The sequence below is a fragment of the Geotrypetes seraphini genome, chromosome 4 (genome assembly GCF_902459505.1).
Source record: "Geotrypetes seraphini chromosome 4, aGeoSer1.1, whole genome shotgun sequence".
Taxonomy (NCBI): domain Eukaryota; kingdom Metazoa; phylum Chordata; class Amphibia; order Gymnophiona; family Dermophiidae; genus Geotrypetes; species Geotrypetes seraphini.
In genome coordinates, this window is record NC_047087.1 from 101,472,446 (window position 1) to 101,495,040 (window position 22,595).

Here is a 22,595-nt window from a genome sequence, read left to right on the forward strand (position 1 = left end):
GGAAAGCAGATGGGATACAGCACTGCCGGGGTACAAACTCTATCGCCGAGACAGATTAGGACAGAAAGGCGGAGGAATAGCACTATACATAAAAGAAAACATACAATCGACAAGAATGGACATAGCAGAGACGGCCAACAAGCTAGAATCGCTATGGGTTAAAATACCAGGAAGGAAAGGGCCTGAAATAAAGATAGGTCTATACTATCGTCCACCCGGAGAAATCGATGAAGAAATGGAAGCCGAGATGAAGCGAGAATGTAAAAGCGGTAACACAGTTATTATGGGAGACTTCAACTACCCTGGGATAGACTGGAGTCTTGGAAGCTCAAGATGCGCCAGGGAGGCAGACTTTCTGGAGGCTGTACAAGATTGCTTCATGGAGCAGCTTGTTAGAGAACCGACGAGAGGAAATGCCACTCTGGATCTAATCCTAAATGGGCTAAGGGGACCTGCAAAGGAAGTGGAAGTAGTGGGACCGTTGGGAAACAGCGATCATAATATGATCAAGTTCAAGGTGGAAATAGGAATACTGAAAGGAAAGAGAACCAAAGCGACAACTTTCAACTTCAAGAAGGGAAACTACGAAGCAATGAGAAGAATGGTAAAGAAGAAACTTAGGAACACTACCAAAAAATGGCATACGGTAGAACATGCCTGGTCCTTTTTCAAGAATACAGTGAGCGAGGCGCAAAATCTGTATATCCCCAAATTCAGAAAAGGGTGCAACAAGAGTCGAACAAAAGACCCGGCGTGGATAACTAAAATAGTGAAGGAAGCGATAGGCAATAAGAAAAAGTCATTCAGAAAATGGAAGAAGGACAAATCTGAGGGAAACTGGAAAGAACACAGAAAGTATCAAAAGGAATGTCATCGTGTGGTTCGAAAAGCCAAAAAAGAGTATGAAGAGAGGCTAGCCAGGGAAGCACGAAATTTCAAGCCGTTCTTTAGATATATTAAAGGGAAACAGCTGGCTAGGGAAGAAATGGGACCACTGGACGACGGAGACCGGAAGGGAGCGGTGAAGGAAGAGAAAGAGGTCACAGAAAGACTTAACATGTTCTTTTCATCGGTATTTACAAGCGAAGACACAACCAACATACCGGAACCTGAACAAATCTTCAAGGGAAATCAAGCACAAAAGTTAACATCCATGGAAGTGAGCCTTGATGAGGTGCGCAGGCAGATAGAAAAACTAAAAACTGACAAATCGCCGGGTCCGGATGGAATCCATCCAAGGGTTCTGAAGGAACTAAAGGAGGAAATAGCAGAACTACTGCAGCAAATTTGCAACCTATCTCTGAAACAGGTGTGATTCCGGAGGATTGGAAGATAGCCAACGTAACGCCCATCTTTAAAAAGGGATCAAGAGGGGACCCGGGAAACTACAGACCGGTGAGTCTGACCTCGGTTCCGGGGAAAATGGCGGAAGCACTGATAAAAGAAAACATCGATGAACATTTTGAAAGAAACGAACTTCTGAAAACCAGCCAACATGGTTTCTGCAGGGGAAGATCGTGCCTGACTAACTTACTGCACTTCTTCGAAGGAATTAACAAACAAATGGACAGAGGAGACCCCATAGACATCATATACCTAGATTTCCAGAAAGCCTTTGACAAGGTGCCTCATGAACGTCTACTCCGGAAACTGAAGAACCATGGGGTGGACGGAGACGTGCATAGATGGATCAGAAACTGGTTAGAAAGTAGGAAACAGAGGGTAGGGGTGAAGGGCCACTACTCAGACTGGAGAAAGGTCACGAGTGGTGTTCCGCAGGGCTCGGTGCTCGGGCCACTGCTTTTTAACATATTCATAAATGATCTAGAAACAGGGACGAAGTGTGAGATAATAAAATTTGCGGACGACACCAAACTATTTAGTAGAGCTCGGACAAAGGAGGACTGCGAAGAATTGCAAAGAAACTTGGACAAACTAGGGGAATGGGCAGAGAGATGGCAGATGAAATTCAATGTTGGGAAGTGTAAAGTATTGCATGTGGGAAGCAAAAACTCGAGGTATAATTATGCGATGGGAGGGAAGTTTTTGAATGAGAGTGCCCAAGAAAGGGACTTGGGGGTGATGGTAGACATGACAATGAAGCCGACAGCACAGTGCGCAGCTGCCGCTAAGAGAGCGAATAGAATGCTAGGTATAATCAAGAAAGGTATTACAACCAGAACGAAAGAAGTTATCCTGCCGCTGTATCGGGCAATGGTGCGCCCGCATCTTGAGTACTGCGTCCAGTATTGGTCACCGTACCTTAAGAAGGATATGGCATTGCTCGAGAGAGTTCAGAGGAGAGCAACACGACTGATTAAGGGGATGGAAAGCCTTTCATATGCTGAGAGATTGGAAAAACTGGGACTCTTTTCCCTAGAAAAGAGAAGATTAAGAGGGGATATGATAGAGACTTACAAGATCATGAAGGGCATAGAGAGAGTAGAGAGGGACAGATTCTTCAAACTTTCAGAGAATAAAAAAACAAGAGGGCATTCGGAAAAGTTGAAAGGAGGCAAATTCAAAACTAATGCTAGGAAGTTCTTCTTTACACAACGGGTGGTGGACACCTGGAATACAATTCCAGAGGAAGTTATAGGGCAGAGTACAGTACTGGGGTTTAAGAAAGGTTTGGACAAATTCCTGCTGGAAAAGGGGATAGAGGGGTATAGATAGAAATTTACTGCACAGGTCCTGAACCTGTTGGGCCGCCGCGTGAGCGGACTGCTGGGCGCGATGGACCTCGGGTCTGACCCAGCGGAGGCATTTCTTATGTTCTTATGTTCAGTCATTTTGCAAGGACTGTCTGAATGGTGCATTTGTGAGTAAAGCTAAGAGTGAGTGGGGGGAGAAGTTTGCTTACATACGGGAGGGAATTTTTGAAAGCTTTTGAAAAGGCAAACTTATAGCACTCCTCTGTGCCCAGCCCTGATATATTTTAGGCTGGAGCGCTTTATGTTTTGGTATTTTCTTTTTTTTTTTTTTTAATTCTTTATTCATTTTTGCATGTTACAACAAGTGTAGCAGTTAAACTCATATGAACTTAAAGATACACACTTGATTAACTCTCTTATATGCATTAAGTATAACATTTCATTACAAATTAATATTCATAATATTTTAAATATTATATAAGAAATCTAATCTATAAATTATTCTTATTGAATAGAATAACCTCCCACTAAGGATCTTGGAGTGAAAAAGCATATTCTACAGACACTGTTTTGAATACTGTGGATTACATTTACCTGAGCTCTGCTGTGGAGCAGACTTGGGGAAAAGAAGTTTGGGATATAAGCAGCCCTGTGAAAGAATATATCACAAGCAGGACTGAATCATTGAGAAAAGATATCCTGAATGCTGGCAGGGTTTTTCCTTGCCTTGTTTTTTTTTTGTTTTCTTGTTTGAACATTTATTTGCTACAATGAACTCTGAACCATTTTGATTGGGCCATTCTGACGTTATTTTGAGAAGTAAATTTGCTTTATTGCCATTCAAACAACTGTGTTGGTGTTTTGATTGAGTTCCTTAAAAATCCTGCAGGGTGACTCCAGTCTAAGTCACACACCGGTGCACTTTTTGTTGGTGGCTGCTGGAGACCCAGCTGAGTCCTGGCCTAGGGCTCCAGTGCTGGCTCCAGTATGCCCAACTGTAAAATATACAGCAAGGTCAATGTCAGTGTATTTTGGTTCGAAAACCCCAGCTATATTATTTCATTGTACTTAATATTGTTTTTATTTCTTTTTTAGTTGTATTTTACTATAAAACTTATTGTAAACTGTTTAGTTATTGTATGAAAGATGGTATATCAAGCAACTAATATACTTGGTAAGTAAGATACATGTGTATAAACAGGATAGCAATTAGGTGGCATGCTATCATTTACACATATACATCTATATGCCATTATTCTAAGGCATTATATGCCCACCACATGTCTAACACTGCAGACAGTGAACATTAACAATTAATGCAGCAGTGTACTGTTAGCATGCATTAAAAATTGTATTTAATATTGTGATGAGGCTCTGGGCCCTTAACCCTTCAGGGCAGTTTGGGCCCGCCTTCCCTTGTAGTTTTGTGGGAGAGCCAGCTGGACACTTGACCTTCAGTGATGCAGATAGGACCTAGCTGCACATTTAGTTCAGCAAATAGTAGTTCCAATTCTGAAGATCTGTACACTTAGGGTGATTTCCCAAGATCCCTCTTTTCTTACAGCAATCTTTAATTATTTTCCTGCTGTTACTCCCACATCAAACTGGTTAATTCCTGAGCCTCTTGACTCTGAACAGACTTGGTTAAAACAGACTTGGTTAAAGTTTAGGACATATGCACATTAGGCTTTCTCCAGACTCAAACATTATGCAACTCCCTCCATTACGCTCCTCTAACCAATTCTGTAGGGGAAATTCCTTCTCATAGCACTGCTTCAGCTGAGTCCTCTTTAATAGGTAACAGGGAAACAGCTACCATACCTGGATCGGACAAAACTTCAATGTGATCTTATGGTCCTGTTCTCCACCCCCAGCTGTTTGGCTCTGTTCAAAATCACAGTTCAAAGTCCATGGTTAAAGCATAGATAAGTACGGTACCTTTTCCCCCTTTGATTCAGGTGTAATGGGTCCAGCTCCCTTCCATTACTAGGCTATAGATACTTTTGCTTCTCCCCATTCTTCTCTCTGGGCCTCTTCCTATTGCCTACTTTCCACCCTAGGAGTCCCGTTGGGCCATGGCTGTTTGCGACCACTAAGATAAGTGTGGTCTGTTCAATTGAGCATGTTATATTGATTCAAGCATCAAGCATGAGTTTTAAATGTTGCATGAAGTTAATAGAAGGAAATTAAAATATTAAAAGTATTAAAAAACAAGCAAATAGAGAGAGGTTTTTCAGGATCGATGATAGAAACATGGAACCTTGTAAGACTTGGTTAAGATTTATTCCTTAACATTAAGCAGGTTTAACCTTTTCCTCTCATATAAACATTTATTGTAGAGTGTTAAGGGGGATTTAGTGCATTCTTTGTGGAGTGTTCCATACCAATCCTCCATACCATCTTGTTTAGTGGAACAGTGTAGTCCTAAGACCTTTCTCATCTTTTTAATTCCCACCTATAAGAGCACTTTCCCCTCCCCCTCCCAATTTGAACAGAAGCCTTATTCCTCCCAAGCACTCTAAATATGGACAATGCTTCCTATGGATTAACAGGCTCTCTCTGCCTCCACCCTTCTATAACCTTCCTCTCATAGAAGTCACCACTGGGCTAAAATATTCCTGGTTTCTCTCCCCTTTACTTAAATGGGCAATTATCCTAACAAGTTCTAGGTCTATCAGATCTTATAGGGGAAATACAACCCTCACTCTCCCCATTTAGCTTAAACAGGGATATCAGGGAGCCAGAGTTCCCTCTTGTGCCAGCTCTGTGACCTGTCACAATATCTAATGCAACTTATTAAATAGACTCAATACTGGGAAGACAATTTTGAAAAAAGGCTATGACTTTTATCTGCATGTAGAAGGGCATACTTGTGGAGTCAGGACAGGCACTCCAACAATGTGCATAGCTTGTATTTCTAAAACTATGTTTGTTGGGGGGTTTTAATTGTTGTTGGAGGTGCACCTTTCAAAGTAAAAATAAAAGTACCTTCAATTTGGAGAAAACTGATACAAAATCTGAAAGTAAAAAAGTACCCAGGACTTCACAACAATTCAGGCAGCAAGAAAATTGCCCTCTTAAGAAAAGTCTTAGAGACCCCCTTGCATTAATTACTATGGCTTGGTTGCTGCTGCAGTAATCACTCCGACGACCTTAGGGATTTAATGAGCGTCAGAGCACTTTCTGCGCGGCAGCCACTACTGCAACTTTGTAAAAGGGGTGATATATGTTTTGCATTTTTTTTTGTGTAGTTTTCTTACCAGGAAAGAAAGCTGAAGCTGCCTTCTGAGCTCTTGGTTTATTGGCTCATACTGGATCAGCTGACGGACCTGAAGCACATTAGGACACTTCAACACAGGGACTGGATTAGCAGGCATGTACTCGGATCTGATGTATAGGCCCTTCCCTGCTGTAGACCCAAATGGAGGGCCCATGGTTTTCCTCTAAAAAAGTTAAGTGACAACACAATCAGGTGTGAGAGTCTTGAAAACATTCTTTCTATTGCACCGGAAATCATTACTTTTTAGTTATATAATACCATATTTTTATTCTTAACTTTTAATTGTCCAAAAGACAAACTATACACACAGCTAAAAAAAAATCCAAAATTGACAAGTTCAAGGTAGGTAATGCTTGCTAAAATACAAATCTCTGCTACAGAAGTATAAACTCTGCTTTGTTATAGTACAGCTAGACATCTGCCTAGTGTAAACCAGGTAGGCTAGGACCAGGGACACACACTCTTGTTTCTTTGTAGAATAACCATAAGACTTTAAATCCATATTTCCATTAATAATTCAGACTACACAAAGTCTCTATTCTTCTGAACCAAATCTTTACTGCTCCTTTACTTGCTAAAGAAACAGAGAAAGGTATTTGTAAAACGTGCAGCCAACTATGTAGTTCTGCCTCCTCTCCTCTAGAAGCACAAAAGTATTTGGCGATCTCCTGCTGAATATTAGTGGTTAGCAGGCCAAACGCTATTTCATCAGCTAGGAGCTGTTCCTGGCCGGTTAAATAACAATGAATAATGGGAGGAAAGAGTCTATTCAAGGTACCTGCTATATCAACCTGATTCCCTGTTCCAAATCTTAAGGGGCAAAGTTCCACCTAGGGCAGAAGGGTGTAAGATCTTTTAAGGATTTATAACACCATCTACAGAGCCTCAGTGTTTATCACCTGTCTTTGACTGTTATTAACTTAACTAAAAGCACTGAATATTTGCTTAGCGGGTTACTTTAAAGCCAGCCAAGAAAACCCAACACCCAGCCCTGGATATTTAATGCTGGTCACTAAAACAGCCCAGCATTGAATCTCCGGGTTGAGCGCCTGGTACCAGCTGAATAAAGGCCCCTTCTCTCTCTGGACTTTTTAGGAGTGTAGAGGTTCCCCATACCTCCACACTGCACAAACCAGCAACCTCTTCAGTTCTCGTACTTGACCCTAGTCCATAAATTCTTGCTCTGATGCCTCTATAGTGCTAATCTGTGAGGATATAATAGGCTGACTCTTTATTCAGGATACTGCTGCAGGCATTGCAAGAAGAGGTCTCTCTGTGAACTATGGGTCAAAGGCAGGAGTTAGTACCTAAGACAAGTTAAGGTACACAGAGTGGGCTTATATAATATAGGGAGAGAAGGGGCACTACTGCAGCAGCAGCTGCCACCAGACCGTTCCCTCTGTTTATCACAGGGCGAGTCTGGAAGTTTTTTTATGAGGATCTGCCAGACACTCTGCTGAGATAAGTGGACATTTTCTTGAGCATTTTGAAGGAGCTTATCGGGTGCCTGATGTTTGATTAACATTTTGGGGAAGCACTGATATGTTACTCATATAAAAATTTTATGGAGAGGAGGTTTTTATGCCTATGAGGTTTCTTCCAAGTAATAATCTGTTAGCATAGAATTTGATGAAGTAGATGAGAGTCTGAAGCTTTTCTTGCTTTTCTTAGAGTTAGTTTCTTTAAAAGCCCTTCCAAGGTGGCAGGAGTTTATGGGTTTTTGTTTTGTTTTTGCTGTGAAGTCGATTTCTCCCCAGCTTAAATTACTAGAGCAGACAGTAACTCTGGTGGAAGAGAATTTGAACGATTTGGAGACAAAAATCTGTTACAACTCAGGTTCAGAAACTGGAATACTTACTCTAAACTATATGATAAATATGTTAAATCATATTGTATTTTGGACTTGACATATAATTTAAAGAATGGTAAATTTCCTATTAATAAAGGTCATATTATAATTACTCCAATTCTTAAAAATCCTAAGGAGTCGATTGAATTATCAACCAATTATAGGCCAATAGCATCCATTCCACTATTCTCTTTTTTTTTTTAGTTTGAACATTTTATTGATTTTAATATACAATGTACAATAAGTACAGAAAGAGAAATGTTAACGAGGCAAGATACAGACATGTTGAACATATAAATGAAATTCAAACAATAATATCCACGTGATACAACAAGCTGATCTAAGCCTATATATATAGAAGAGGAATGTCGACACAACATGCAGCCACAGTTACTAGAGCGTTCAAGGTACAGAGAGACAACGTGACTATAGACCGAAACCAGATCAAAAATGAGCCATAACATGTGAGAGTTATGGTGGAACACGGTTTGCCTCACAGTGAAATATGAAAGTGTTATAGCTCCTATGCTAAGATTTGGAGCCCGGTCCACACCTTTTGCAATATTCTCTTTTACATGAATCCCAGTCAGGTTTTAGACCTTTGTTTAGTACTGAAACAGTGATCACTGCTATCCTGGACAATTGATATAATTTGTTTAGTAAGGGTCTTAATGCTTTGATTATGCAGTTCAACATGAGTTCTGCTTTTGATTTGGTTGACCACAACAAACTATTGGAATGCTTGGATGCAATTGGCATTGGAGGAGAGATGTTGGAGTGGTTTTGGGGCTGTCTCACGTTTTGTACCTATCAGGTTCATTTTAATGATGATCTCTCAGGAATCTGGAATAATTCATCTGGTATTCCTCAGGGCTCACCATTATCCCCACTGTTTTCAAAGTTTTTATGTCCTCTCTGGGTTCTCGATTTGGGGATAAAATTGTTTAATTACGTGGATGATATTAAGATCATCATCCCCTTTGCTGATTCCCTCTCAGAAGTAGCTCTGTTTTAAATCTTTATTCATTTTTTTGTGTTACAACAAGTGTTACAAATAAACTCAATAGAAACTTAAATACACACTTGACTAACTCATATATTAATATCAAGTTTAACATTAATATAATAATCCCCTGTCCCACCCTCCTTCCCAACCAATTATACATAAATCAATTTTATTGTACATTCTTTAACTATTAATTTAGTATGTAATAATCAAAATTGAAAAGCCCACCCCATTCCCCTCTTTATAATTATCTTATCATGGGAAAAGTTCATTAGAGAAATCATGTTAACGGTCTTCAAATATTTCCGAGTTTTATTTATAGGAAAAATTATCCTTCTTTACAAAAATCGGTTAATGGTCCCCATATTTTTTTAAATTTATTCATGTATCCTTTGTGTGTTGCAATAGCGAGTTCCATTTTATATATGTGGCATACCGAATTCCACCAGAACATATAATTCAATCTATCATGTTGTTTCCAATTGAATGTAATTTGTTGTATTGCGATTCCAGTTAAAATAAATAAAAGTTTGTTATTACTGGATGAAATTTGGCTTTTTGCTCTCATAGTTGTTCCAAATAATATAGTATCATATGTCAAGGCTACCGGATTTTCTAACATTCTGTTAATTTGGGGCCAAATTGATTTCCAGAATGATAGGATAAATGGACAAAAGAATAAAAGATGATCTAATGTCCCAATTTCAATATGACAGTGCCAGCATCTATTTGATCTTGAACTATCTATTTTTTGTAAACGAGTAGGGGTCCAAAAAGCTCTATGAAGAAGAAAAAACCAAGTTTGTCTCATAGATGCTGACACCGTACATTTTAGCCTCCAAGACCAAAGTCGTGGCCATTGAGATGCACTAATTTGGTGTTTTATCTCAATGCTCCAAATGTCTCTAAGACCATTTTTTGGTTTTTTATTTATATATCCGGATATTAATTTATACCACTGTGCGGCTTTGTGACCTATTGAGTCCATCTGGAAACATAAGAATTCCAAACTGTGATATTTAGCGAGATCTTTCCATTCAGGGAACCCTTTCTGAATAGATTGCTTCAATTGCAACCATTTAAAATATTGTGTTTTATTGAGACCAAATTTTTGTTGCAATTGTGAAAACTCCAGCAATTTATCATTTTTAATTACATCATCCAAAGTGCGAATGCCTGCTATCATCCAATGTTTCCAGATGACTTTAAAACCGCCAATTTTGATCTTGGGGTTTAGCCATATAGTTTGGTTAGTTGATTTACTAATTGGAATTTGAGTAAGATTACTTATGTATTTTAGAGTTTTCCAGGTATCCATAAATATTTTATGATCTTTGTATAACCTTCGTTAGAAAAACATACAGGGACTCATATGTGAATACTAGTCAGTAAATTGAATGAAATAATAAATAGAAGACTGACTATGTAAATACTATGTACCAGTGGGAAGAGAAGTCAGTCTTCTATTTATTATTATTATTATTCTTTGTATAACCTTGGCATTTTGATACTAACTACATGATTAAGACGTAATGGAAACATAAGCCTCCATTCTAGCCAAAACCAGTCTGGAATATTATCTGTGGGTTCTGGGAGGATCCAATACATACCATGACGTAAGATATAGGCTTGATGATACCTATAAAAGTTGGGAAAATTTACCCCTCCCTCTTTAATTGGTCTTTGTAATGACGCTAGAGCAATTCTTGGTTTTTTATTAAGCCATATAAATTTTGTCAAAGTCCTATTTATTTTTGTATAAAAAGAATCTTGAAAAAAAACTGGAATCATCCCCATTTGGTAACATACTACCGGTAAAATCATCATTTTTACAGTTTGTACTCTTCCCCACCAAGATAGATGCAAAGGATTCCATTGCTCACACATTTCTATTATTTTTTGTAATAAGCATTTTTCATTAATTTTCATTGTTTCATCTACTGTTTTTGTTATCAAAATTCCAAGGTATTTAATATATTCTTCCTTCCAAACAAAAGGGAATGTTTTAAATAAACCTTTTGTACAATGTATATTTAGTGGAAGAATCTCTGATTTATTCCAATTAATTTTATATCCTGAAAAATTTCCAAATTTCTCAATCAATTCAAGTAGATGTGGAATGGTGGATTCTGGATTCTTCAGATATAGTAATAAATCATCTGCATAAGCAGATATCTTATATTCCTTATCTGAATGAGGTATACCCTGTATCTCCTTAGCTTGTTGGATGGCTAATATTAAGGGTTCTAAAACAATATCAAACAGCAAAGGGGATAAGGGACATCCTTGTCTAACTCCTCTCTGTAGATTAAATTTTTCTGAAAACGTATTATTAATATATAGTCTAGCAGAGGGGGAGCTGTACATTGTTTGTATCATTTGTATAAATCCAGGACCTATACCAAACCATTCCATTGCTTGATACATAAAAGGCCATTCTACTCTATCAAAGGCCTTTTCTGCATCTAATGAAATTGCAAAAGTAGGTTCATTCATTTTCTTTGTTAAATATAACATATGGAATGTTAATCTGGTATTGTGAGATGAATGTCTTTGAGCAACGAATCCTGTTTGATGCATACCTATTATATGGGGGAGAGCTTTAGCTAATCTTAGCGCAAGTATTTTTGCTAATAATTTTCCATCTACATTTATTAAAGATATTGGTCTATAGTTTGAGACCAAAGTGGGATCTTTATTGGACTTTGGCAAAACAATAGTCAAAGATTCTGCTATAGTGCCTTTAATACAACCTTTATTGAGCTGATATTGATAAAGATTTAATAAATAGGGTAATAAAAAATTTTGAAATGTTTTATAAAATTCCACTGTATATCCATCACCACCTGGAGCGGATCCAACTCTAAGGGACTTCAAAGCTGTTCCTAATTCTTTTAGTGATATTGGTTCTTCCAAACTTCGTTTTATATGTTCAGGAATTTTTGGACCCTCTAACATTTTTAAAAATTCAAAACCATCTTTTTCTTTATTTAGATAATTTTCGGAAGAATAAAGAGATTTATAAAATTTTAAGAATTGTTTTAAAATAGGTTCAATTTGTGTATATGTATTTCCATTTTCATCTTTTATTGCTATTAATTTTGTTTTTCTTTTTTTCGCTTTAAGATAATTTGCCAATATTCTTCCTGATTTGTTTGAATTACCATAGTACAATGTTTGTTGAGAAAATAAATCTTTCCTAATCATCTTAGATGAGATCTCATTATATTTACCTTTCAATTTTAATAATTCTTGTTGAATAGAATATTCCCATTTTTCTATAAGTTTTGATTCTAAATTTTTAATCTCTTTTTCTAAGATTAAAAATTGTTTTTTAATTTGTTTTTTTAGAAAAGCCGAATAAGAAATTATTTGTCCTCTAATTGATGCCTTAAAAGCATCCCATAAAATTTCTCTGTTAATATCATCATTATCATTTATTTGAAAAAATTCTTTCATTTTTGTTAGGAGATTTTCACAAAAGTTTTGGTCAACCAACAATGTATTATCCATTTTCCAAATTGGTCTGTTATTATTTTGATCTGTAGTTTTAATTTTGATCCACACTCCACCATGGTCAGATAGAATTATTGGATCAATGGCTGCTTGTGTCACTTGATGTGCAAGATGATTTGAAGTAAAGATATAATCTATTCTTGAAAAGGAATTGTGAACATGAGAACAGAAAGAAAATTCCCGACCATCAAAATGAAGTATTCTCCATATATCTATTAAATCACAAGATTGAATCAAATTATCTAGTCCCATAGATTTCATAACTCTACTTGGGTTTTTATCTAATAAAGGATCCATTACAGCATTGAAGTCCCCTGCTACTATAAGATTTGAAGTAGCCAGTGGTATGATCAGTTGTTGAAGAGTTTTAAAGAATTCATTTTGGTTCGAATTAGGGGCGTATATATTGATTAACGTCATGGTAGTATTTCCCATATTCATTTCCACCATTATCCATCTTCCATGAATATCTGAAGCTTTTAGTTTAAATGAAGCAGAGCATTTTTTATTAATTAAAATAGCAACACCTGCTTTTTTCCCTATAGCTGGTGAGAAAAAACATTGTTTGACCCAGCCTCCTTCTAGCTTACTAGATTCTATATGTGAGAGGTGGGTCTCTTGTATAAGGCATATATCTGCATCTTGCCTTTTTAAAAATGATAGTGCTTTTTTCCTTTTTATCATATGATTTAGACCGTTAACATTTAAAGACATAATTTTAATATCCATTTATTTTTAAATTTTCAGGTATTAAATTATGTATATTTTCCCAATGTTTTAAGTATTTCATTTCTCTTTTTTCCTTTACACCCATGATTACCTTATATATTTCCTTATTATTCCCTCCCATCCCTCTTATCCCTCCCTTCCCCCCCTTATTAATTACGAAAACTTGGATACGCAGGTTGAGGTTAGATTTAGATAACTCCCACAAGCTATTAATAATTATCTAAAGTACTACCATCTTTTCTCTATTTCTGTATATTTTATCTTATTTTATTATTAATTATAAGAATAAGTAAAAAGTTTTTCATTCTTATATATTGAAAGATTATTTTCTATATTTATATGTCTTTAAATCCATAAGAATGATTATATTACATTACTTATATCTGAGAACATTTCAATTACAATTCATTTCTTTTCAGGTGGTAAATTATTTTTACTTTAAAAAGCTTTCATACCTGGGTATAATACGTTTATCATGTTAAGAGCATTCGAATTTAGCCTCTTTCCTCAGAACTGTAACTAGAGTCTTCAGCACAGGAATTCCTTCATCTCTTATGCTCACTATTTTCCTATGATTCACGAGAGAGTTGTCAATTAAGAGAAGCTAATAATCCCATCAGTGTTCTATTCATGAGCCTGGACCCTAATTCAAACTAGAGAATGACATGGAGACGAATCTGTTCCTTTCCTTCAGGAACTAAATTTCCTTATCTCGTCTTTGCCCCATTGTTGTAAGCTCTGTCTCAATAGCATACTCTCCAGACCCTTATGATTTTAAAGTATCTGAGGCCTGTGTAGACGAGAGTGAAGTCCTGTGCCAAAAACTCCCCTTATATCTCCCGTAGAGGATTGCCAGGTTGAACAAATTGTGGGTATTAAAATTCAACTTAATAAATAAAAGAGCAATTGTCTATAAAGATGAAACATGAAATTTGAGATATATATATGTAAAAAACTTTTCAGGCAATCTTTGCGTTTCAGATATATTCTTTTCATATATATCGTATTTAAAACGCATTTTAATGTATTTGAAACGCAAAATTAAACCTGAAGTACCGCCTTCAACAGGAAATATAACAAACCAATCACTTCGTCTTTTTTTATAATCTTCTCTGTGATTGAAGGATGATTCTCCTTCTCACCATTACTCCGCCTTCAAAGTTTCTCAACTAATCAGTACATCTTTAAGTTTGTTGAAAAAACTTTCTTCGTCATCATTTGAGTTCGGAGATGTGTTTCAATTCATTTTCGTTTCTGCCAGTAAGTTTATTCTATTTATTCTATGTAGAATTCTAGAATTTTTGTATTTTTTCCGTTTTCTTGTTTTCCATGGAGAATGTTGCAAGTTGTTTAAGTCTTTAATTCGATCTTTGTGTGTTCTTTTTCCATTGCTTTCCGTTCCGATATAATCTGTAACCGATGTTCTTTTATTGAAATTCCTTATCATATAAGTCAAAGTTTTCACAAATTGGTCAATAGTCTTTAGTATGAACCCATTAAATGTTCTTTAGATTGTCATAGGTTGCTCCAGTTGATTCATAAATTCCTGTAGTTTTTTTGGATCCGTAAAGTTTTGCGTTTTGTTAGCAATGGTAACCTTCATAATCGCCGGGTAAAGGAGCCCAAATCTAGCTCCTAGAGATCTTAGTTGTGGTCTCATGTCTAAGAATTGTTTTCTTCTTGTTGCTGTTTCTTTTGCAAAGTCCGGGACAATGTATATTTTTGAATCTTGGCATTTAAGATTTTTGATTTCCTTGGCTATTTGGCATATTTCAATTGCTTGTTGGTGTCTTAAAAGTTTGAAAATTAAAGTTCTTGGACCTGTTTGAGTGTTATTTCTTTGTGTTGGAATCCTATGAGCTCTTTCAATTTCCAGTTCCGTTTTAAATTTCAGTGGTAGTATTTTAGGTAGAAATTTTTCAAGAAATGCAATCGGATCATTCTTTTCCACTCCTTCAGGTAATCCGATTATTCTTAAATTATTCCGTCTTTCACGATTCCGGCTGTCTTCAAGATTTTTTTTTATCTCTGTTATTTCTTTCCATATGATTTTGCTGTGATTCATATCTGTATTTAATTGTTCTGTAATATCTTCTAATGTTGAAATTCTATTTTCTGTGATGTCCACTCTTTTTGTTAGGATTGCAGCATCTTCCATTGCTTTTTGTAGTTTTTTGTTACTATCTAAGACAATTTCTTTTATTTGTCTTAGTTCTTCCATAACATCCAGATTTTTTTCTGTTGGTAATGGGATTTTAGAGGGTGTACCTGGCTCTGGTTTCGACCTCTTATTGCTACCCGATGTTCCAGCTCCCAAATCAGCTTTATTTTGTTTAGTTGAAGTCATATTTCAATATATATTTTAGTTTCTTTAAAATATTTGGTAGTAATTCTTTTTAATATGTTTGCATATAAGGAGCTATTCGTTTATCCAACCTTCCGTCCAAGCCACGCCCCCTTTTTTACAGTATTCTTAAAGCAACTGTAAATTATTTGTCTTAAGTTCTATTGCTGTGAAAAAAAAAAAATGTCGGTAGTCTTTCTTTCTGTTTCTTCTCCTTCAAGCCCTATCTCAGTCTCTATGAAGGCAATAATATTCCAATTAGTAGCCTTTCTTTTCCTTAGATCTTTTTTAGATATGGCTGGTTATTTTTTTTATAGATTTAATTTACCAAACTCGTTGTTGACATCAAGCTTCAGCGCTGAAAAAATTTTGTAGCCTTCTTTTTCTGGCTCTCCTCTTATAAGCCCAATCGCAGCCTTTATCAAGGAGAGCAATATTCCATCCAATATATTTTCTTTCAATGTGTATGTATATGTATTTTCAGCGTCTCTCAATTGCCTCGATGTCACTTTTCTTCAGGTTAAAGAAATCGTTAATCCTTTTATTTGTCCGTTTCTTACAGCCCAAGCGCTAAAAAAAAAAAAATCTACAATCTCCTATATCTAAATCTTTTCAATTACAGCAGCGGAGATTGATATTTATATTTATATTTATCCTTCACAATTTCTTTTTTTTCCCCGAAGTTAGCAGCAAGGAAATAGTTAAAAAACCGTTGCCAAGTAGATTTTACTGCAGACCTCGCTTCATCTCCAGCAGAGGGCAGCTACTTTAAAACAGCTTGTCTCCCTGTTATAGCAGGCATCCGGCACTTTAAAAAAAACAAAAAACTTTTATCTCTGTCGCTAGGCAGCTCACCGGCAGTCCCAGACTCTGTCAATCTCCAGCCTTTTATACCTCGTCTCTCAGGAAACAAAAACGGCACCTCTATCTCTCGATTCTCACTTTTAAAACGTCTCTTCGACTCAACTAAAGAGGTAGACTCTAATTTATCATATCATCAAGAACGTAAAAAATCTTTTTTTGTAGTTTTTTCTGAAAATTAAGCTTGTTTATACGGAGCTTTTTTTTCACCCAACCGTCATCATTCGCGTCCAAGCCACGCCCCTCCTCTCAGAAGTAGCTCTTATGGTAACAGAAGCATTAGGATTAATGGAACAGTGGGTGACTGAGTTTAAATTAAAGCTGAACTCAGAAAAAACAAAGTTCTTTATTGCTTCTCCACGTCCATGTGATAGTGATACATCTTTGATCATAAATAAACATAGCTATCCTGCTCAATCAACCATTAAGATATTGGGTGTGATATTGGATCAGGGCCTGACAATGAGGAATTAGGTGGACTCTTTAGTTAGGAAGAGATTTTTTACCCTCTGGAAGCTTCAATCCATTTGGGCTTACTTTGATATTTCATCGTTCAGACTTTTGGTGCAATCCCTTATACTTATTCAACTTGATTACTGTAATATTGCTTATTTGGCAGTATCTCAAAGACATATGCAGCAACTATTCATAATTCAGAACACTGCGGTTAGATTGATTATTGGACTGAAGAAGTATGACTATATAACACCTTTTTGGGGGGAATTGCACTGGTTGCCGGTGGAGGCGCGGGTGAAGTTTAAGTTCGGGTGTTTTTGTTACAGGGTTTTGTTTGGTCTTACCCCTAAATATTTAATTGATCTTTTCTCTTTTGCAACTAATAAAAACAGAAGAAGTTTGCATTTGAATTTTATCTTTCTGCCCGTAAAAGATTGTGAACTTAAAAAAAAATCACCAACATCTTCTATCTTACGAGGCGGCTTTATGGGGCAAGGATTTATAGTGTTTGATCATGTCTCCAGTTCTTACTTGGAATTTAGGAGGCATTTAAAAACATACTTATTTGTCAAATATTTGAGTAACTAATTTTTCCATCTAATTGTACATCTTACTTTTTGTAAACCACATAGAACTTTAAGGTCCTGCGGTACATAAGCTGATTGTTATATTCTGTTATGTGAAACAGATATGTCTGAATTTCAAAGTGTTCAAACAACTACTCGTATTATATAAGATTTATCACCTTAAAAAAATAAGTCAGGGCAGTTTCAGAACTTTATTTCAAACTGGGCCTCTATCCTGAATGTGCCTCCTCCTTCTTCCTGCAACAGGAGTGACTGCAGAGGTAGCTCTCCAGCCTCCATCTCTCTTGTTGCCTAACTCTAACTCCTACTCCTTCTGCCTCTGGCTGGCTGGTTGTAGCCCCTCCCAAGAAAGCATTCAGGTGACCTCACTAGCCTTGCTCCATATTTAATCTCAGCCAGCCCTGTCTGGGCAGTACCCTTTACAAACTGGGCCTCTGTTCTGCATGGGCCTCCTACTCCTTTCTGCAACTGGTCTCGTTGTACAATTCTATTCTTTCCTTTGCTCTGGACACCCTTGCTTCCCCTGTTCCCCACTCTGGCAGGAGTACCAAACTTCAATCTTGGCTCACTCCCAGTATCTGCTACTTACGTCCCTGTACCCACTGTGCTGCGTGCCTTTGGCTCAAATCAAACACACATGCTGACTTCCTTCACTTTAAATTTATGCTGACCGCCTTTAATTCTGCTTTTACACTAGTTAAGCAAGACTACTACATCCAACTAACTCCCTTTCTTCCAATACACAACATCTCTTTGCCACACTGAATTCCCTCCTCAAAGCAACCCCTCCCTCCTGATCCCTCTCTCCCAGATGATGGCTGACTACTTCCATGACGAGGTTCACAAGATTGACCTTGAATTTACTTCAAAGTCATATCCTTCTCCCCATCCACCATGCACTCTCCAGACCTTCAAGCTCACACCACCCCTTTTTCATTCACCCAAACAACTCAGGATGCTCCCCTTACCTGGTCTCACCCTCTTGACCCTCCATCAACTACCACTGACTTTCTTCTTTCTCTGAAATCACAGAGGAAGAAACCACACAACTTCTGTCCTCAGCCAAGCATATTACATGTCCCTCATACACTATTCCCACCCACTTGATTCCATCTCACATACTGTTATCCCTCCCATCTGCCATATTCTCAACCTATCCATTTCTACTGCAACTGTCCCTGATGCCTTCAAACATGTGGTGGTAAAGCTGCTTCTCAAAAAACCCTCACTGGTCCCCATCTGCCTGTCCAACTATCGCTCTGTCTCCTTTCTTCCATTCCTATCCAAGCTACTCAAACATGCTGTTCTCCGTGCTGCCTTGACATCCTTTCATCTTGACAGATTCTTGATCCTCTACAATCAGGCTTTTGCCCCTGACACTCCTCAGAGACAGCCCTCACCAAAGCTGCAGTGACCTGTTCATGGCCAGATCTAGGGTCTTTACTTGATCCTCATCCTTCTTGACTTGTCTGCTGCCTTTACTGTCACATATTGTATTTCTCCCCCCATTTCCCTTAAGGGTTTGTTCATGTCTATCGTTTTGTCTATGTTGATGAGGTCGTCTCCCCATAACGAGAAATGTATTACATGTTTTTTTAGACTTGTTCATCGCTTTGTATTAAGATTAAGCGAGTCATCAAATTTTAATAAAACTTGAAACTTTATACTGTTAATCACTGCTTGCTCCTTGATATGCTGTCCTCGCTTTGATTCCACGAATCAGGCCTCTCCTGTTGCACCTTTAGTATATGCATTGGTGGGTCCTCCTCTGCTGCAATTCCGCTAGTGATTGGCATACCCCAGGGTTCTATCTTAGGACCTCTTCTTTTCTCTCTCTATACCTCTTCCCATGGTGGACTGATCTCCTCCATGGCATCCATTATCACCTATATTTTGAAGACTCACAGATCTACCTCTCTACACCCAAAATTTCATCTAAAGTCCAACAAAAAGTTTCAGCCTGTCTGGCAGACATTGCTGCCTGAATGTCTCGTTGTCACTTGAAACTAAACACGTCCAAGACTGAGCTACTCCTCTTTCTTCCTAAATCCTCTGCTCTGCTCCCTTTCCTTCATTCTCCATCTCTGTTAATACTATTATTCCAGTCTGCTCTGCTCGCAACCTTGGAGTCATCTTGGACTCTGACCTCTCATTTTCTGCACACATTCAACAGACTACTATAGCCTGACGCTTCTATTAGAGAATGACACGGGGAAAAAAATTTGTCACCAACCCCATGACCACCAACCCTGTCCCCGCCCCATCCCTACGACCACTGTACCCGCCTCATCCCCGTGACCACTGTCCCCGCCCCATCACCGTCCCCACGACATCCTCACAGCATCCATACAAGCCTCAGTACTGCAATATTTAGCTTATTCCTTCCTTATAAATCAAAGTTCTGGCTGCTGAACTAGAGAAAGAGATGTTCAGCTAGCAGGGCTTTGTTTATAAATGTTTATCAACACATCTAATATACTACTTTATCCTAAAGCAAAAAATAAAATAAAATAAATATAATTTTTTTCTACCTTTGTTGTCTGGTTTCTGCTTTCCTCATCTTTCTCCTCATTCATTTCCTTCCATCCACTGTCTGCCTTCTCTGTATCTTCCATATGCTCTGTTACTGTGCCTCTCCCTTCCATCTCTCCCTCTATCCCCCACCCCCAATTGGTCTGGTACCCATCTTCTTCCCTCCGTTCCTCCCATAATCTGGAATCTCTCTCTTCCCCATTTCCCTTCAGCGTCTGTTCCTCCCCATTTCCCTTCGGTGTCTGTTCCTCCCCACCCCACCTTCCACAGTTCCCTTCAGCATCTGTTCCTCCCCAGTTCCCTTCGGTGTCTGTTCCTCCCCACCCCACCTTCCACAGTTCCCTTCAGTGTCTGTTCCTCCCCACCCCACCTTTCCCAGTTCCCTCCAGCGTCTGTTCCTCTGCACTCCACCTTCCCCAGTTCCCTTCGTCTGTTCCTCTCTACCCCACCTTCCCCAGTTCCCTTCAGCGTCTGTTCCTCTGCACCCCACCTTCCCCAGTTCTCTTCAGCATCTGTTCCTCTCTACCCCATTTTTCCCAGTTCCCTTCAGCATCTGTTCCTCTGCATCCCCACCTTCCCCAGTTCCCTTCGGTGTCTGTTCTTCTCTACCCCACCTTCCCCAGTTCCCTCCACCCCACCTTTCCTACCTTTTTCCCTTCCTGCCCCTTACCTTCGCGGCAGGCGATTTCTCTAAATGTGCTTCTTACGAGCAGCCGGAGCACTGAAATCGTGTATGGCTGCAGGAAAGGTTGTCTCTGATGCAACTTCCAGTTGTGTCAGAAATGACTTTTACGGCAGCCACACGCAATTTCAACGCTCTGGCTGCTCATAGGAAGCGCATTTAGAGAAATTGCCTGCCGCGAAGGTAAGGGGTAGGGAGGGAGATGCTCAGGCGGTGGCGATCAGGTAGCAGCGATCCATAAGGAGGGAGGGAGATGTTTGGGCAGCAGCAGTGGCAATTGGGCGGCGGCAGCAGCGGCTATCAGTAAGGAGGGAGGAAGCGCGATTGGTGACCGCGCATGTTCCCTCCCTTAACTGCGGAGACAAGGCCATTCACCATTTGACTTTTAAATACATTTGAGTCATCCATTCTAGCTACTCTTGAATTTTACTTTTAAATATATTTGAATCAGTCAGATCATCGGTTGCATTTATTTTTGTTTTCCTGGATTTTCTTGGTTTTGTGAAACACTGATATTTTTTTAAATTTTATAAATCTTTACGTTGCAAATTAAAATAAACCTTTTTTAATCTATAGCTAAATGACAGCTAAAATATTCATTGTGCAAAGCTATTTTTACCTCAACAGGAGGGAAATTCTCCCAAGTTCTTGACATGAGAGGTGGAGGAATAATATCCTCTGGATCCTTCTTCATGGACCACGGAGAAGCTTCATTAAAAGGTCGGAGGACAGTAATACCAAGAACACCTGATTCAAAGAAAAACAGTGCCAACTCAAATTTATAAAACATTCTCCCAAGTGGCTTATTGTTTAGCAATTTGTTCTAGATATAAGATCTATCAGAATAATGTCAAATTAAATTATTTTATTTCAGCCTTTTGTGCAATTGGAGTAATCATCAAATTCTCTCTACCTGGATAGTCTGGGATGGGCTCCTTTATAATGGCAATGGTAGGATCCAAGTAACATGCAGCAATATATTCCTCTACCTCTTTTTCCCGAAGGAGTTCCAATCCTGATCCATTCTCATTGATAACGAACAACCTAAGGTATGCATTCAACAGATCATTAATCCCTAGATAAAGAAATCAAACAGCAAGCTAGATTCCTCCAAATATCAACTCACACAATTCTAGACTTTACTATGTTTCCATTTGGACCTTTTCATGTTTTTTTCTCATATTAAGAACAACTTACAAACAATTTTACCTATGTAACTAAGAAATTGCTATTATAAATAGAGTTCAAAACCGTTTCACAATGCAATATTTTTACCCATGCCACAAAAGGGCAGGCCCAGAGGAAGGCAGAGCTGGGTAGTAATGTGCAAGGATATCATTTTGAAATCCCCATGTGGATTCAGCTACTGACTGTTCCTGTGGGCCTATACCCCCTGTGCAAAGTTTTGCAACTATCCCTATTATATTTTATTGTATGAATTGTTATATATATATTTTTTTAAATAACAGCTTTATAATTTTTATTATTGTCATGACTGGAGTATACATACAAATCCATTTCTTTAAGCTACTTAAGCTTTATTCATATGTCATGTATTAGAAATACATTCTGATGAGGACCATCATGCCAATTATGTTATCTGGATTCAGAATGGTGGGAACATTCAAAGGTTTTTCAACTAATAGCACAGAAAGCACAGTTACTTACCGTAACAGGTGTTATCCAGGGACAGCAGGCAGCTATTCTCACATGTGGGTGACGTCATCCGACGGAGCCCCGATGTGGACGCCTCACAAGCAGACTTGCTTGAAGAAACTAGAAGTTTCGAGTCGCCCGCACCGCACATGCGCAAGTGTCTTCCCGCCCAGCACAGGGCGCATCTCCTCAGTTCAGATAGCTAGCAGAGAAGCCAACCAGGGGAGGTGGGTGAGTTGTGAGAATAGCTGCCTGCTGTCCCTGGATAACACCTGTTACGGTAAGTACTGTGCTTTATCCCAGGACAAGCAGGCAGGCAATTCTCACATGTGGGTGACCTCCAAGCTAACCAGAATGGGATGGTGGGAGTGTTGGCAACTTAGGAGAATACATTTTGTAATACTGTTTGGCCAAACTGTCCATCCCGTCTGGAGAAAGTATCC

The 22,595-nt window shown here is 38.4% G+C and overlaps 1 protein-coding gene across 2 annotated transcripts in view; it reads right to left on the reverse strand.

The window, feature by feature from the left end:
• Nucleotides 1-22,595, reverse strand: part of SPAG17 (sperm associated antigen 17) — a 742,651-nt gene that overhangs the window by 152,220 nt on the left and 567,836 nt on the right. For both annotated transcript variants that reach the window (XM_033941513.1, XM_033941512.1), the window contains exons 33-35: nucleotides 21,410-21,540; nucleotides 21,116-21,243; nucleotides 5,915-6,097 (exon numbers count right to left, since the gene is read on the reverse strand). In XM_033941513.1, coding sequence (XP_033797404.1) covers nucleotides 5,915-6,097; nucleotides 21,116-21,243; nucleotides 21,410-21,540 — 442 coding nt within the window. The remainder of the gene's footprint in view (nucleotides 1-5,914; nucleotides 6,098-21,115; nucleotides 21,244-21,409; nucleotides 21,541-22,595) is intronic.